This window comes from Tetrao urogallus (genome assembly GCF_951394365.1).
Source record: "Tetrao urogallus genome assembly, chromosome: 4".
NCBI classification, from domain to species: domain Eukaryota; kingdom Metazoa; phylum Chordata; class Aves; order Galliformes; family Phasianidae; genus Tetrao; species Tetrao urogallus.
The window spans coordinates 17,473,375-17,491,729 of NC_136817.1; the positions used below are offsets into that span (position 1 = coordinate 17,473,375).

Here is an 18,355-nt window from a genome sequence, read left to right on the forward strand (position 1 = left end):
TTAATTTGGGCAATCAGAAGCACCCAGCTGCCACTCGAGGCACTTCTGGATGTTTGTTTAAATTTAAAAAAAACCTCAGGAATTTATTGAGATTAATAAATTAACCAAACATGAAAATCTTTTAAACAAAATTTAATTTCTCGAACTGCTCATCCCACTGGAAGCCTAGCAAAAAACCTAGACCTTGCAAGCTGACCAGCAAATCCTCAGCAGCAGGCTGGCTGTGTAGGTGCAAGGACAAGTGAGTTCCACGACAAAGAAGCTTCCCCTGGAGATTTCTTGCTAGCAAATTGCATGTTCCTGGTGGGCAGGATTAGTTTAAGTCATAGCTGTTTGCAGCTAAAGTGGTTCTGTTCTGCTCTCTCCAAAGCAGCAGGTAGGTAACCAGGTAACGATCAGCTTGCAATCAGGTAACATGTATCCTGTGGTACATCAAAAACTCTGTTTACCTTTTTCTCTCTTTTTTCTTTTTGAATTTGAAATGTCTATTCTCCAACTATTAAAATCCAAAATATAATTTTCAAGTATCTCACACACTACAGGAGTCGATTGCTATAGTCTCCAGCAAAAGCCAGCTAAGAAAATAAAGTATATTAAATCAAACATTTTCATTCAGGGTTTAAAGAGATTTGTGCGTACTTTTGTTCATTTAGAGTATATCGTGGGTATCCGTAGCTCAATCCTACACACAGACCTATATTCAAGCTGTCATTTGTGCTAGACCCAGTACCTGGGTTCTCCAGCTGCTCGGCCTTCCCAGGCACATGGAAGAATGTGAGCGCTCAGGTTATGTCCTTGTGCCTTTGCACTTTGATGCCATCTCCGCTGCCCCAGTGTAATCCCTGACTTTTTGCTTTCTCCTCAAGGATTCTGGAGCTGCAACAGAATGGTGACATGGACATACTGAAGCATAAGTGGTGGCCAAAGAATGGTCAATGTGATTTTTACTCATCTGTGGATACCAAACAGAAAGGAGGTGCCCTGGACATAAAAAGCTTTGCAGGTGTTTTCTGCATTCTCGCCGCTGGGATTGTCCTATCTTGTTTCATTGCAATGTTGGAAACGTGGTGGAATAAAAGGAAAGGCTCCCGGGTTCCATCAAAAGAGGTATTAGATCCTCCATTTCTCCTGGGAAATTTTCATGCACCGTAAACATTGTTGTCATGAATTGATAGCTTTTAGGGAAAAAGAGTCAGAGAAACTTCCTTAGCTTCCTAATTTTAAGGTAAATGCCATTCCTCAAAATCTCTTCAACTGCTCTTTCTAGAGGAGCTTTAAATAAAATAATGTATAATGATGATATATAAACATGTAACTATTTTGAGTAAAACATAATCATTACTTGTAGAATAATGTATTATTAACATCATTACTCAGTACTTTATTGCCATCAGTGAGAGTTAATCCTCACTAGCAAGTTCAAAGGTTTCTTGTTTTTTTTTTTTCTTGCAAAATATATCCTCCAAGCTCAATGGCTGAGTCTCTTAAGATAGATTCTTAAAGTTTAGCCCTTTAATCAGATGTTAGCTTCTTAAATAAGCTTATCTTGATTTTTCAGATCTGTTAAACTCTTGGAACTTCCACGAACTTCAGCTGTGATTATTTAATCTGAAGTCCAGGGAAGCAAGAGTAATTTAGATTTTTCAGATTCAGGCCAGCCTTATTTCTGAAATCTATTACAGACTTTTTTAAGACAGTTCTAGACAGAGTGAGGGAAATATGTCATCTTATACCAGAGATGAGTTTGGTTCTGTACCTTCCCAAGTTAATCCACTTGTCCCTTTGCCAGTCTGAGGCAAATCTGAGCCTTATACAGTGTTAAAAAAAATTCCTTAAGTCTTTTAGCTCTACAAACCACTAGAAAAAACATCAGGAATATTAAAAGTTATTAAAATACACTTGGCAGATGTGCCCAAAGATGAACCTAAATATGAGCTATATAATATGGCACTATCAGTTATGCCTGTTCTGTGTAGCTTAGACTTATGTTGTGGGGTATTGCTGTTAATTTGTGTTCAGTGGTCTCGCCTTCTCTGCAATTTCTCCGTTGTGTTTATTCCTGCTAATCTAATGCTGTGTAATCAGGTAGGATTAATTACATTACCTAATTAGACAGCACTGACACTGATGTTAGAATACTTATTATCTTTTCTTGCCTGTTTTAATTCCCAAGCTTTTTTTGTTAATGATCTGGACCAGACCATTATTAAAAGCGAAAAAAAATCTCTAGTCTTTAATTGGCTTTCTCAGGACTGGGAACTGTCTAGTTTCAACTGATGAAATTTTAAAAAAAAAAAAAAAAAAAAAAAAAAATTACAAGCTTGCTGTTTACCCAGACCCTTAGAACATCATACTTCATATTTACTTGGTACAAAACATAAAATTAATATCAAAGGGGAAAAACAAACAAACAAAAAAAAAAAAAAACAAAAAAAAAACCAGCCCAGCTACTTTATGTAACTATAAAACTTCCCATTTCAATTTTCAAACACATAAATTTTAATGTGTATTTTCCATAAATTATATAATTTGGCCTCCTTTATCTTTTTTCATGTATTCATCAGCTTAGCATTTAAAATTGTATCTCAAAGCTCTGTTGAAAAGCTTGGCTCAAAACTGAGTTTAACATGGACAAATGTGCTGAATATCCCCACTGTCCTGGATGTGGGGATCATTCAGCAAAGAAATACATCTTAACTAACTTTCTTAAAATTCATTTTAGCTTCCATGAAATCCATTGGCTCTTCCAGGCCACTAGTCCCGAATCGGGGGTCAGATTGGGCCAATTTGTGGTCAGCAAGCCAACCCTTTTTCCTGGTGGCTGCCATCTGGTGCTCCAGAATGCAAGCATTTATACTGAAAAAAATTGTCTTATGGTTACGAAGATTACATTTCAGTCACGTACCAGAAGTAACCCATTCAATGATGTCTGCCTGAGTCTGCAGACAGCCTTAAACAGTAGCTCTGAGAGAAGTATGAACTGCCCCAGTAATCTCAATGGGATGTTGACTCTGAAGCCTGATGATAATTTAAATGTGAAAACTGCTGCATATTTCACTACTGATCACACAAGAGAGAAGAGGAAAGATCATATTATGGAGATGTGCACAATCTTACTGTGAGTGGGTCTCATTTTGGTGTATCAATTGGGTGGAGATTGGGTTGTGGGCTAAAGCATGGGAGAATATCACCGCTTTATTATATTTTTACTGGTCTGACTCTAGCCCCAAATGCATGTCAGAGAAGAATGAAGAATATTCTGGATAACTTATAGAGGCTCAGAAATACTGAAATTCAGATTGGCATTTGAAATCACAAGGTGTTCATATGTTTTTCAAAGCTACAAAAAAAAAAAAAAAAAAAAAAAAAAAAAAAGAATTAGGACTGTCCTTTAGAGATATAGTCATGACTTGCACGTGCTAAAGGAGCCTCTGTATATATTTTTAGATGCCAATGTGGCCCCAGTTCTTCTGCATCCACATGCAGCTCCAAATATTTTAAAGGAGAGCGTTTGGTGAATGCGTTTGGTTTTGGTGTCACCTGTGTGGTTGTTATGTGCATCCATGTCTGTGTCCACATGTGAATAAACTACAGACAGAAAGCTAAGTCCAAGAAATGAGCACTGCTTTTATTCCCCTCCCATGATGAGCTCACCTACAAAGCCCTTGTGGTCAGCTTGGTTTCCTCTGGCAGAATCCTGATGCCCTTTTCCCTGCCCTTTATCCTGCAGTTTGTCTCACTTGTCCCCTGTCTCAGAAGGGAGCTGCTCCCTCAGTCTCACTTGAGTTGGGCTTTTTATTCAGTGTGGTACTGGTGCGAATATTTGGTGATCCTTTTTGTTAAGAAGATAAACTCCTGCAGTTTGTTCTAGGTGGAATTTTCAGAGTGCTTGACTTCATTCCTAGACAAAGGAGGGACCTAAAGCCCATTCTGTATACTAGGAGTTTTGCCATTGATTCAATGAGCTCTGGATCAAGCCAGTCATTGAATTGCAGTAATCGAGTCTGGAAGCCATCAGAGCACATCTATCGGCCGCCTTATTGCCCTCTGTGAGGTCCTAGAGTGTGAGATATTTCTAGTGGCCTGGAAGAGCCAGTAGATTTCACAGAGATTAAGGTAAATGTTAAGGTTAGTTGGAACTGATTTTTGTTCTGAATGAGCTGTGCTGACTAGACTTGAGAGAATACATTCCTTTATACATGTATACATAATGCTGCTTTGCATTAAGATTTGCAGTTCAGTAGAAATAAATATGTACAATACAGGTGATTTATTGGGTCACACTGGACATTTTTCTTTTTTAAATTCCCATGCATTTAAAATCTCAATTATAACAAAGAAGCCTCTCTAATGGAGTTCACTGGGTTTAAGAAGGAAAAAGGACAGAGGTAAGAGGAGCGATGCTTTGTTATAATAAATCCTCCAGGCTGCCTTCTCACTCAACAGCAGCATAATTCCAACTGAATCTATGGAATTGCTTCTTTGTAGGTAAGAAGAGAATTAATCCCTCTTTTGGCATCACAATTTAAAATCGTCTGATGTACTCCTTCCTGTGTGATGTTAATGAGATGCCAGTGTTTGGATTTGGGCTTGGAAGCTCCGTTTTTCTGTATTATAAAAGCAAAAATCAACCTGAGAAGATTTTGGCACATCCTTAAGCCCTGAGAGAATGAACGCCGATGAAGAAGCAATCTGGCCCCTCAGAGACCCCCATTTTGTCATTCAAATTTAGTTATCATTGCTGCATTTAAGGACTGGCATCATCCCAGACATTTGAGATGATGCTCTGTCTTCATTGTATGAAGAAAACCTATCAGTAGTCCTTGGAATTCTGTCATATAGACACAGGGTTTGAAGGCAGATGTGGAAAAGGGTCTGCATGAGTTTGTTTTAGTTCATCCAGCTTCAGGAGGTGGGGATGTTTGCTAGTGATGCTTAGAGCTACCCACAGCTAAGAGGAAGCTTTAGTAAGTGTGTATTTTGTTTACCAAGCAGTTCTGATTGCACTGTAAAGCTTCAATCCTGCAAAAAAACATGGCGGTGGTGGTGAGTGGTACATCTTGTTCTTCTCCTTCCCCAGGATGACAAGGAAATTGATCTGGAACACCTCCACAGGCGCGTGAACAGTCTCTGCACAGATGATGACAGTCCCCATAAACAGTTTTCCACATCGTCGATTGACTTGACCCCTCTGGACATTGACACTTTGCCCACCCGTCAAGCACTGGAACAAATCAGTGACTTCAGAAACACTCACATCACCACAACAACCTTCATACCAGAACAGATCCAGACGCTGAGCCGCACGCTGTCTGCCAAAGCTGCTTCTGGCTTCTCCTTCGGCAGCGCACCTGAGCACCGAACTGGCCCTTTTAGGCACAGGGCACCAAACGGAGGGTTTTTCAGAAGCCCCATCAAAACAATGTCATCTATCCCTTACCAACCAACTCCAACTCTGGGGCTGAACCTCGGCAGTGACCCAGACCGAGGCACCTCCATATGAGCATCAGACCGAATTTCTTCACTGTTTCTTTTCTAGGACTCCCTTTGCAAGGAGCGGCTGTAATGTTGTGGGACTAACATGGATGTAACCTTTTTCTTTTCTTTTTTTTTTGTTTTTAAAATTCGATTTTTTATTTTTCTTTATTTAAGGAGAGAATCAGGATTATTAGTAACAACTCTTCCTCTTCTCAGCTTTCTCAGTCTGGTCTCCTCTTTCCTTTCTCTCTTTATTCTCTTTACTACTCGAGTCAATTATTCTTTCATTTATCACCACGTTAGGTTTTGGTTACTTCAGGCTTTTCATATACTTAAATATAGGAAATGTGTAGTGATTAATGCATAAGAAAACCCTGAGGATTACTTTACAGAAGGGCATTGGCTCCTCCTCCCCAACTGCCTTTTTTTACTATACTTGCAATAACTTAAATCCTTTACATCTATTCTGCTGCGTGTGGTCAGCGCTCCACTGCTGTGTGTCCTTTTAACTGTGGACCAAAGGCAAACCCTGCAGTTTAAAAGACAGAAAGGGAAAAAAAAAAAGAAAAAGAAAAAAAAAAAGGCAAAATGGAGAAAAAAGGGAAAAAAAAAAAAAAAAAAAAAAAAAAGCAAAATAAATGAAGTTGAAAGACCATTCAGGCCCCATTATATGAGAATGCAATTTTGTAGGATTACAAGAAGCCATTACTATGCCAGTAAAGACTACAGTTAAATCTACTTTTGCACTGCAACAGTGCATGTGACCTTTATGTGATTGTACAGTGTTAAAAGTTTTTCTTATGTACAGTAAACTGTATCATATGGCAGAAGCCTCTGTTGTGTTAAATAAATTAGTATCTCATACATATATATATACATATATACACACAAGTATGTATATATATATACATGTATATATAGCTATAAAATGGCAGCCGTTGCTACTGCAATTCATTTAATAAAGCTTTAGTAAAATGTGTTGTATACAGGAAAGATGTACAGTGCAGGGGTCTTTTCATTTAGAAAAGACGGGTCGCTTTTAATGTTATTCTGACTTGCATTGTTTGCCAACAGAGCATATTTTATACTTTTTTATTAGAACATCCAGGACAATTTGAAGTTTGTACCTAGATGTAACTCATTCAATTAGGTTTTGCATTGGCTGTTGAGCATTCTATATGGCTAACCTTGATAATTTTACTTTTAATTAATTAGACAGATGGAACACTCTCTTAGGTATACCATGCTCATGAGCAACTAATATAGCTCTAGAGAAGTTTAAACATAGATCAAAGGTTAATAAATTATTTTCCAAATCGGTACAGCTGATCAATACGATAATGGTGTTTGTGGAGCAAAAGCCCTTGAGAAATACTGATGTGGCCTTAATTATTATCACATATTGCTTGAAGGGGAAAACAGTATATGAACCGGCGCTCATCTTAACCCTTTATACGTTAAGTTAGATTTAGAGGAGCTACATACTTTATATATTAGTGCCAACTGTATAGAACAAGAGAAAGAACAGCAGTGAGAGCAGAACCAGTGCCCGTTTTGGCACCAGCTTTTTAAAGTAACGCTGTTACCTGTTAGAAATGTAGGAAGAGCTTTCAATTTGTAATCCTTAAAGCTAAAGTTGAGGCTAAGTAGAAAGCAAGCAGTTTATCCCGTGAGGTTTTTTGGTTTGGTTATGTTTTTAATGCAACCATACACTTATTTTAATCTAACTCATTCTTTGGCTAGGATTAATAGGAATCAACCTCTGTGATTTGCTTTAGGATAAATTAAAAGGTATATTCTTCAGACCTATTCTATTTTGATGCTAATTCTGTTCTGGGGGAGCATCTTGTACTGTCACTGTTTTTTGTACTAAATCTTCAAATATTGTCTACTGTGTAAGGCAGAACAAATTCTTATCGTGCAAAAGGCCATTTTGTTTTCGGGATAGCAAGTGTCTAAAAGCATGCACAACTTGCTTCTCCCTTGTAACATTCATGAACTCATCCACACTTCTGAGAAAAAAAAAAAGATAAAAAAAATTAATTTCTTTCCAACAAGCTATGTAGGGACATACCAGATGTTGCAGTGATTTTAGCTATTAAAAAAGAAATCTGTTAACCATGTACGATATTTAAAATAGGCCTATTTTGATGTGTTGCCTATTATACAGATACACAAAACACTTTTTGGAGGCCTCAGTTAAAAGTGGCAGAGCTTTCTGTGTATAATTTGTCTAAATAATTTGTCTAATAAAATTGTTTTCTAAACTTGTGTTTCCTCCTGCTTAAACGATGGGCACTGTGAGATTTTCCTTTGGTGGCAGGTGTCCACTTCTCACTGTTTTTGCTACACCAGGGGAGAAGGTGTTTGAGTCTTATTTTGTAGTTTCAAAAGAAAAATAATATATACATACATTGGAAGGAGACCTCAATTCAGCGCTACATTAAAAAATAATGATAATAATCTGAGTCCAGATAACATATAAATCTGAAGGAAATGACTGAAAATGACTTGAGGATAAAAGGTGCTTACAGGCTACTGCCAATAGGCATGTGTGTCAATGGGCACTAAATGCCCAGCAACAGGATGCTAGAGAGTATTACTATAGGTGGGGGTTCCTGTAGTCCCAAAAATGCTTGCATGATCAGAGTCCTACTTTCAGGTTATTCCTGAGCTGTAAAGCCACCATGATGGCATGAGAAGTGCTGTACTCCCGGCCTTGACAAATCATTCACTTTCCATTTAAAGTGAGTATTACGTCTGTCACTTATCCTCCCAAACACACCTATCCAGAGCTGGGTATCTTAAGAGACATAACCTATTTCCTCTTCATAAGAAGCTAATTTAATTCTATGGGACATTTCTCCTCCCTGTCTTTAAATAAAAGCCAGTGAGGTAGAAGTACTGTATTAACGACTGTCAAGCATTTGTGCTGTGATAGGGCTGCTGAAATTACAAGCCAGCTGCACACAAAGATGAGTTGTTTGCCTGGTGATTCAGGTCATACACCCATTCTGACGTATCAGCTACAAGTGAAAAAGTGAGCAGTGGCACGAATTATATTAAACTGGTTTCAAAGATTTGCTTGGTCAGACGGGTCTACTGACTGATGGTGAAATACCCGAGACAGAAAAAAATTGTCCTGCTGCAGCAAACAGGTGAGTGATTATAGCTGTCAGTGATCTGGCAACAGCATGGTCAGAGCTGTAGTATCGTGCAATTTCCTCCTGTCTTATCGAAACAAAGTGCTGGTACAATTTCCCTCAATATATCAGGTTTCTAAGATGTATTTTCTCTTTCCACGCTAATGTGGGATGCTGCAAACTGATGAGGATGTAAGGGTGCCTTTTTCTGCTAGCACACCCACTGCAGCAGGGCCAGAAAGCATGCTGGAGCTTAGTACCCTGGGTACGTTTGATTTCACAAACCTGCGCAAAAGTGATGGGATGAAAAGTAAAGCAGCTTCCCATGTGCACACTTGTGATTGCAAGAGATGAGAAAATAGTCTCCAAAACAAAAGCAGTGTTGTACCAGCACACTCCCTTGGTCCAGAGACCTGTGTTTCGTCTTTGTTCTGTGGAGCTGTTTTGAAATAAATGTCAAAATCAAGTATCTGTTCCCAAGAATGAGTCCTAGATACTTTTTTGTGTTAAGTACTGGGATATGAATGCATGCATTCATACTTCACATCAAGACCAGGAAGCAACAGCAAACTCATCACCATCATACCCTGCCACTCGTGTCTCATACATAACACTGTGTGTAAAGTCAGAAATCAAAGCCTCCCAAGGCAGCCTTGGGAGGGCAAAATGCTTCATGGCCTAGTTAATTCCTAACCAAAAGCAATTCCTCCAAAAAGCAAGTCCCTAGGTTGATGCAAGAGTGTGGTGGCCTGCCAAAATTAATTAATTAATTAATTACCTAAAAAAAAACAACTAATTTTGATAGATTTGATAGTCTTGTAAATGAAGTTGCTTTTTATTTTGGCATTCCACAGCAATCCTTTATTCTACTGGTGCATCATCTGTTTGGAGCAAGGAATATTGCCGCTATCAGCTTTTGTAAGGCTAACCACTTTCTTCACCCTCCTCAGCAAAACAAAATAAATAAAAATAAAATGGAGGTGTGAGGGCAGTCACTGAGCTCTCCAAGTAATCATACAGCTGTAGGTGTTTGCTTCAATTCTTCCTCTGAGTCATACCGCAGCTAACATGGCAGCAGAATAACACTGCTGGTAGTTCAGGCTTAGCCTACTCCTATGTGAAATAGGGAGGTTTACTCTTGCAGCTCTCTGTGTTACATTTCATTCCTCCAGGTGAGTGCTTTGCAGCTGGGAAACTGCTTCAACTTCCTCCTCCTTGCTTCCTTCTACATATAGGAAACTGAGCAGCAATAGAAGTTCGAGCGGGTGAGGTCTCAGGGATGTTGCTCACCTCCCAGATTTGATTGCCAAGGCGTGATCCTGAGGCAGCCAGAAGATGCTGCAAGTGCTTCATCTAGAAGCATAGCAGGGAGGTAGCAAATGTTCTGGGCTTGTTGGAAATTAAATAAAAAAGAGGAAGTGGGCAACTCAATGAGCATGTCATAGTCCTGCTGCTGTAGGTAAACTTGTATTTCTCACCTGCTCACGTGTTTCTTGTAATGCACTGTGGAGAGGTCTTAAATATTGGTTTTGAATACTCCCTGTGTATTTCTCTGTGGTGGATCACAACAGGAGCAATCCCTGTTGATCCATGTCCTTACTAATTAATTCTCTTAAAAGTGGGAGAGAGCAAGTAAGCACTGTGGTCAAAGCTCATAGTGTACCACTCACTATTCTTACACTCTGAAGGAAAAGCCTCTGTGGTGTGGCAGCAACCACAACAAGAAACATGTAGGGTAGCAAGAAAATATGCTGCTCTGTTGAACGATGCTTTGGCAACACCGAGTGGTTTGTCTCGTTCTAGCTTTTACAGATCTGAGCTCCGTCTGTGTAAGCTCTGCTGTTGCTTGGATCTCTGCAGATTTGAGGGATGGCAGGTGATGCTTTCTTCTTATTTCTCTTGACTCTTTGCCTCAAAGAACAAATAAGATAACAAATATTCCCTAAAATACTTCATATGACCCCCTCAAAAATCCTGCCATGCTATCATAGAATCATAAAATTGAGTTGGAAAGGACCCTTAGAGGTCACCTAATCCTACTGCTCTGCAAATGAAACTCCTTTTCAGTGCTAAAGGTACAGTTATAGAGGACATGGGGCTTTGTTTTTCCTCCACCGAGATGATGGGGCAAAAGAAGAGGTTATGAACTTGGAAATACAACTTCAGAAGAGGAAATTGATTGATGCAACCTTCATTTTAAAGACTCACTGTGCCATCTAACAAATGCAGGCCTTGTCACATCAGTGTTAAGACTGCTAGAGTGGTTTATAGAAAACTGATTCCATTAGTATTTTTAAACTCTTATTCCGTAAGTTTTGACACATAGAAACAGCTTTCCATCTAAAACCCACAGGTGGCAGGTTATTTTCTGCAGTATATAGTTGCTTGCTGAGGTGAATATGAAGCGTAAATAGAAACTGATCTGGAGTACATAAACAAATTCCTGTTTCGTAGGCTAGAGCTGTACGAGAAAACAGATAGGACGGCTCTTTTGCATACATGTCCCCTACACCTTACCAAGGGAGTGGTAGCCACTCAGCATGCCCCACCCTCCCCCCAAAAAAGGGAATGAAGGGGATAAATCCTAGCACAAAAGCAGCACCAGACAGAAGGGGCTAAATCTGCATGTGTCTTGCTCTCTTAACGGTAAATCCAAGCCAGGCTGTCTCAAGAACATCTGCCTCAGCTAAGCGTGTTTACCAAGGCAACTCCTTACAGCTGCTAATGGCCCAGTGCACGGGGCTGGCCAAGTGCAACCTGAGAGCTCGCCCAATCTTGCCACTGCTCCGCAGCCCTTATCTCTAATATGCCTCCACCACTTCCCTGGGCAGTTCCAGTGCCTCATCACCCTATCCGTGAGGACGTTCATTCTGACATCCAGTTTAAACCTCCCCTGGTGGTGCAACCTGGGGCCATTTCCTTGTGTCTTTGTCGCTTGACACCGGAGAAAAGAGACCTATAACCTCCTGCCAAGTAGTTGTAGAGAGTGATGAGGTTTCTCAGCCACCTGAAGACTAAACAGCCCCGGTTCCCTTAGCTGCTCCTCATAACGCTTCTTTACACCCTGCACCAGCTGCACTGCCCTTCTCTCAGCACATCCCAGCTGAGCACACTTCTCGAGGTCTCGGCGCCTGCTCAAAACCGTGAGAAAGCGCAGCCCTCCGCGGCGCGGGCTGCGAGCCGAGAGCCGGAGGCTGCAACTCCCACTGCCGCCCAGCTGGTGGCGCTGCAGCACCGCCCGGAGAGGAGGGCCGGGAGCGAGGCCGCTCACCCGCCGGGCGGTGCCGTGAGGGGCGGCCGCCGTCGCGGGGCGCGGAGCCGTGCGCGGGCGCGGTGGCCCCGGTGGTGGCGGGCGGCGGCTGCGGAGCCCATTTCCAGGGAGACGGGGCGACCCGCGCCGCTATGCAGACGGGATAATGGCGGGGGCCAGCGCCGTGTCACCTCTTGTGTGCGCTTTCCAAAGAGGAGCCCAAGCGTGGCGAATGGGACACAGACCGCCATTGTGCCGGGGACACTTTAATAACCCACACCTACAATATCCAACCTGTTGTTCGCAGAGGGACGGCCCTGCCACGCACAACCCACCCGAGGGGCGCGGGGGGGGACGCGGAGCTGGCGGCGGAGGGTGGCACGCCGTGTGCTGGCCCCTCGCCCCTCGCTGCCGTTCCATGGGTGAAATGGGGGCACAAAGCTTAGCTGCGGTTGCTGCAGGGTGTGGGGGGCCATGCGTGGCTCAGCTGACAGGCACGGAGGTGGCAAGTGTTAATATGGTGGTGCCAGGTGTCTGTTGTGTGGCTGCAATGACACAGCTAGGGTGGCAAAATGGGCTGCTTGAGGGCAACTGCCTTTGGCCTTGACATGGGTCTCACAGATGGGATATAAGGGAATCCTCTCCTCATGGAAACTCCTAAACCTTTTAGCAAGTTCAAAGCATCCTGGAAAATAACAGCGCTTATGAACTCTATCGCAGGTCCTCCTCCAGCTGTGGAACAAACAGAACTGCAGCTCCAGGCTGTGTCAGAGGCAGGGCTCACTACTGAGAGGGCCTTGCAAGTCTGCCAGTCCAGGAGGGATTCATCCTGCCCCTGTACTCGGCACTGGTGAGGCCTCATCTCAAGTACTGTGTTCAGTTTTGGGCACCTCAGTACAGAAAGGACATTGAGGTGCTAGAGCAGATCCAGAGAAGGCCAACAAGGCTTGTGAAGGGCTTGGAGAATATGGCCTATAAGGAGAGACTGAAGGAACTGGAGCTGTTTGGTCTGGAGGAAAGGAGGCTGAGGGGAGACCTTATTGCTCTTTTCCAATACCTGAAAGGTGCTTACAGCAGAGCAGGGGTGGTCTCTTCTCACTGGTGACAGGTGACAGGACAAGGGGAAATGGCCATAAACCTACCCTACCAGGGTAGGTTTAGGTTGGATATCAGGAAACACTTCTTTACAGAAAGGGTTGTTAAGCACTGGAATGGGCTCCCCAGGGAGGTGGTTGAGTCACCATCCCTGAAGCTGTTTAAAAAGCATCTGGATGTAGTGCTTAGGGGCATGATTTAATGGAGGGTTGTTAGTTAGGGTGGTACGATTAGGTTGTGGTTGGACTCAATGATCTTTAATGTCTTTTCCAACCTGAGAAATTCTGTGATTCTGTAATTCTACAGGACTGCCACTGAGCATCCCCAAGCACAGTGATGCATTGCAAGCACTGCAAGCAGTGCTCTGCTGAAGCTTGCATTATGGCAGGTGTCAGATTGGGCACATAGTTAAAAAAAATAATTCTGCTTCTACTTCACTAACAAGTATTTAAACATTAAATCCTAAGATTCAGGGTATCCAACTTCAAGCAGCAGCAGACAGATGGAGATGTATTCAAAGCAGCTGGTTTTCACAGCCGTTCATCCCAGTGGCTTCTAAATGTTGCATGGAGCTGTGTGGCAACGGAAGCTGGTTATCCCTGGCAGCCTTTTTGCTGCCAGGAGTTACACAGAGTTGGCAGAGGGTTTCCTGTGGATGGAGAGGTTGGTTTTTCTTGGCTGACAGGTGTTTCCTTCTTGGGTAAATACTCTGCAACCTGGGGGTTGATGTGAGGTGTTGATCAGCAGCCACTTGTGTCCACTCTCATCCTTTCGTCCCCTAGAGGGACTCCAAATGCATAGTCCCTGCATTTTAGGAGCCTTAGGGGGATCTGCTTTCCTTAGGAGATCTGCAAAGGCTGGCATTTCCACATCTAAGAAACCTCCATCCATTTTGGCAGAAGTAGACCCATGGCTGCTGAGTGCTGAGGCAATGCTGAAAGTGCCTCAAAGTGGGATCCTGTGTATAAGGTCCTGTATGACTCAAGCAGAGCCTCCCATTCCCAAGGCACTGCTCTGGTAATGCTGCTGATGAGAGGAAGTGTACAGACTGTTTAAGATGTGAGATTCTTCCTTTCTTCCTCTTGTTGACATGTTTATATAGCATGCAGTGCCTTAATCAGGAGACAGTTTGTTGATGCTTATTTCAAGCAACAGGGGTAATGAACTTGTGGGTTATGTGTATGATCACATCCAGGCCCAGCAGAGTTGTTGCTGCTGCACAGGGCAAGCAAACTAAATCTGGAATAAGATCACTGGTAAAGAGGTGAGTAAACTGAGAATGGCAGAGGTGTAAAGCTTGTGACACAAAAATCCCATGGGTCTGATACTAGTACTTGTATTGCATTAAGGCTTCTTTTTTATTAACTGAAAGGAAAAGGTTCCAATTCTGTACAGGGAGTAATTGTGTGTCATGAATGCTTCTTCCAGTGCTTAGTTCTGGGATGTATGCAGTAACACAGACCCTAATCCAGCTAATGCCAGGTCTCTGGGTCACAGTTGCTGCCAGGTGCACCAACCAAGCAGCTGCAGCCCTCTGCATCTCTGTGGCCAGGAGGAAATGGCTCACTTCCTTCCAAACCTTCTAGGGCAGCAGCCCACAAAACCCCAGGCTGATGGCTCTTCATGCTTGGTTTTGCTGGCTTTCTGAAGGGCTGATGCTGAGTGACTCCCAGCCAAGTGCCCCAGCGATCAGACGCTGCAAGGACTGAGAGCATCAAGCAGTTGCAGAGGAAACGTCTTGCTGAGCAGTTTTAACACAGAATACTTTTTAAAACAGTAACTGAAAGAAAATTATTAGTCACACTTCCATGAATATAAGGCTTTTTGTTTGTAAAACATTAGCATAAGTTCTTAGCAAAAGCTGCAGCAACGTAACTAAAGGAGCAGAGCAGGCATAGGTATAGGTTCTATAGACAAGATTTCCACACAGATGAGGAAGCTGCATTCATTATGCCCCACAATGGCCCCAGGAGGTAGCGAGTGTTGTTGCACTGATGCCGTGCACATCTCTTGGAGGCAGTGGGAGTACGTGCACAAGAACCAACTGTGCGTAGCAGAAACTGTCAGCAGGATGAGGCCCAGGGTGTGGGTCTGCACTGGATCTTTGTGGGACCAGGAAAAGGGAATTACTTTGATGGGCCCCCAGATGCTCAAAGTGGATGAGATGAGACAGATGTGATGACCTACCCACCCAGGAAGGTCACCTTGCAGCACTGGGGCATGTCCATGTCCCAGGGTGGTCGTGCTGCCCACAGGTTGGACAGGGCAGCCTTCAAAGCTGCTGGAGGCTGCCGCAGTGGGCACCTGGGTTTTGTGTTCCTTGCATTCGTCACTTCCGATGTAAAACACTTTTGAAAGTAAAGCATCACCACTAATCATAGCAGGAGCCTTAGGAAAGACTGTTCTCGGGCCCTGCTTCGATCCCACGTGCTTTGAGATAAATTAGTGGTGTTGTCGGGTGGATGATGTGCTTGGTGGTGCAGTCACTGAGGCCACGGGGCTGGCACTGGCCTTGCCCATCCGCTGCAGCTCTGCACAAGGCCGGGTCTGTGCTGCCGGGATGGGCTCTGCCGTGCCAGAGCTGCAGAGCCGTGCAGGCTGAGGGAAGGAAATGCGCAGAGAAAATAGGGCAAGGGAGGAACGGGATACTTCCTAATCTGCGGCGACGCCTGCCGCGCTGACCGCAGATCCTGAAGCGAGATTGAATGAGTAATCGGGGCGTCGAGCACAATTAAGCCGAGGGCTGACCCATGCGTGCTTAGTGTGCTTTGAGAACGGCCCTGGCTGTAACGATAGAGGCTTTTTGCGCGTCTTCTCTTGTCCCCCTCCTTCCACCCACCCCCCGTCTGTAACCCATTTCTCCGTGACACGGCTGCGTGCTGACCCCGCGCCGCTGCCTCGGCCCGAACTCGGCCGGGGGGAGTGGAGGAAATCTGCATAAAGATACGGTGCCGCGTCCAGTTCGTGCGGCTCTGAAAGCTTTGACACTTTGAGAGAGAGGGCAGCTTCATTTCCACGGCTCCCGCATTCCTGCTATTGTACAGTAAGCGCTGCAGAGCGGTGTGCTTGTGTTTCCGACTCCCGTGAAGTTCCCTCTGCGCAGGGCGTGCCTCGAACAGCTTCAAAAGAACCAACTCCTACAAAAGGAAAAAAGAAACTCAAGTAGGCTTGAACATACAAAGAGAGGAGAAAGGAGAGAGAAAAGGGCCGGGCGGCGCTGAATGCAGAATGAGCTCAGCCGGCCCCAGGAGTTCTCCATCCCTTACATTTATCTCATTCTGGGGGAGCAGCGGCGAGCGCGCACCGCCCCGCGCCTTTGGCTTTGGCACTGAGCGTGCGACGCGGAGAGCGGCGGCCTCCAAAGCAGTATTTCCCCCCCCCGCTCTGAGCAACGCTGGACGTGGAACCGGCTCCGCGTGCCCGTATCCAGGCGCAGTGCAGCGGCTCGGGCGGCACTCAGGTGCACGCAGAGGGACGGGCAGCACGTCCCGCTCGGCTCCGAGGCGCTCCCCCCACCCGAGGGCTCCGCTTTGCCCCCGTCCGCCCGGGGCAGCGGCGCGGGACGGGCGCCAGGCGCGCGCCTCCCCGGGCGGAGCGGCCGCGCGTGCCGCCGCTCCCCCCGCTCCACCGCCCTCCCCGCGCCCCGCGCGCCATTGGCTCCCCGCACGCGCCGGCCCCCCAGCCGCCCGCGCCATTGGCCGCCCCGACACGCGACCGGCGCGGGGAGGGGTGGGGCGCTAAGGAAGGGAGAGCGGGGAGGGGGGGGGAGCGGGGGAGCCGGGACGGGACCCCGGCGCGTGCCGCTCCTTAAAGGGGGGCGCGGCGCACGGCCGACACCGGAGACGGCGGCCGCCACGCGCGAGGCGGGCGGGCAGCAGGCGGGCGCCGCTGGCAGCCGTCCGTCGAGCCTCGCCGTGCCTCGTCCCATGGGCGCCAAGGCCGAGCCATGAGCCTGCCGCGGGCCGCCGCCGAGTGGGTCGAGGGCGGGCGGGAGCCAGAGCCGCTGCTGGGGCCGGAGGCGGGCGGCTGCGGCTTTGCCCCTGGCTGGTTGGGCGTGTGCTGCGCCGCACGCGTGCCCGCCGCGTCGTCGCGCTACCTGCTGCCCGCCGACGAGGAGGACGAGGCGGCCGTGGCGGGGGGCGCGGCGCGGCGTACCGGCGGGAGCAGCCCAGGGGGAGCGCGGGGCGGCGGCGGGCGGCCGCGGGGCGGCGGCGGCGGCGGGGCCGGGCCGCGGGCGCAGGTGAGCGGCGTGCAGAAGCAACGGCGGCTGGCGGCCAACGCGCGGGAGCGGCGGCGAATGCACGGGCTGAACCACGCCTTCGACCAGCTGCGCAATGTCATCCCCTCCTTCAACAACGACAAGAAGCTTTCCAAGTACGAGACGCTGCAGATGGCGCAGATCTACATCAGCGCCCTCGCCGAGCTGCTGCACGGGCCCCCCGCGCCCCCTGAGCCGCCCGCCAAAGCCGAGCTCCGCGGGGCCCCCTTCGAGCCGCCCGCGCCGCCCCCTCCTCCGCCGCCCCGTGCCTCGCCCCCCGCGCCCGCCAGGACTCGCTTCTCCCCGGCGGCGGCCGCGGGCGGTTTCGCGGCGCAACTCGAGCCGCTGCGCTTCCCCTCTTTCCCTGCGCAAAAAGCGCCTTCTCCCGCTCTGCTCCTGGGGCCGCCCGCGCCGCAGCAGCCCGAGAGGAGCAAAGCGTCGCCGCGCTCTCACCGCAGCGACGGGGAGTTCTCGCCGCGCTCCCACTACAGTGACTCGGACGAGGCCAGCTAGGGGGCTGCGGCGCCGCGCCTCCCACCTGCCCGCTGCCTCCGGGGCCGCGTCGTTGCGCCGCCGCGCAGTCGCTCCTTTCAGAGTTTCCGTTGCCCAGAAGTCGCTGCCGTCCCTTCCTGCCAACGCGGGGCCAGCATCGCCGCGACGTCCGCCCCGTGCCGTCCCCGCAGAACGCACCCCGCAGACGGCGCTCCCTGCCAGAGCGCGGCGCAGAGCACTTTATCAGCGGCGGAGACGGAGGCGCGGAGGAGAGCCGCCGACTGCCAAGAGAAGCCCCGCGCCGCGGTGGGCGCCGATCCGGAGAAACGCGAACTCTTCGCTCGTGTCAAACTTTTATGTTCGTTTTATTTCGCTTTTGTGGTAATAGGAAACTTATTTATTACGGAGTGTTTGCTACTATTTCTGCTTTCTGGTTGTTTGTTTTTTGTTGTTTTTTTTTTTTTAAACAAAACTTTTCTACGACGAAAATCGTTTATTTGAATTTTAGCCCAGCCAACTGCCACTGGTTTATGTATTTTTTTTTTTCTTCCGAGATCAAATAAAGATGGAAAAATAAAAAGGCGAAGCGAAGCTGCGGTTCCCCCTTCTCCCCGCACACTCCGTGCCAGGACGTGGCCC

The 18,355-nt window shown here is 46.7% G+C and overlaps 2 protein-coding genes across 3 annotated transcripts in view; both read left to right on the forward strand.

Annotated features, from left to right (window-relative positions):
* The window catches only part of GRID2 (glutamate ionotropic receptor delta type subunit 2), a gene marked incomplete at both ends in the record, with an annotated part of 691,297 nt that extends 685,794 nt beyond the window's left edge, over positions 1–5,503 (forward strand). For both annotated transcript variants that reach the window (XM_079534493.1, XM_079534494.1), the window contains 2 exons: positions 867–1,107; positions 5,081–5,503. In XM_079534493.1, coding sequence (XP_079390619.1) covers positions 867–1,107; positions 5,081–5,503 — 664 coding nt within the window. The remainder of the gene's footprint in view (positions 1–866; positions 1,108–5,080) is intronic.
* An 11,409-nt stretch (positions 5,504–16,912) lies between these two features.
* Positions 16,913–17,737, forward strand: ATOH1 (atonal bHLH transcription factor 1; the record flags this gene model as incomplete). The annotated part of the gene is made up of 1 exon (XM_079534309.1): positions 16,913–17,737. The coding sequence occupies one exon, from the start codon at positions 16,913–16,915 to the stop codon at positions 17,735–17,737; it is 825 nt and encodes a 274-aa protein (XP_079390435.1).
* Between the last annotated feature and the right edge of the window lie 618 nt (positions 17,738–18,355).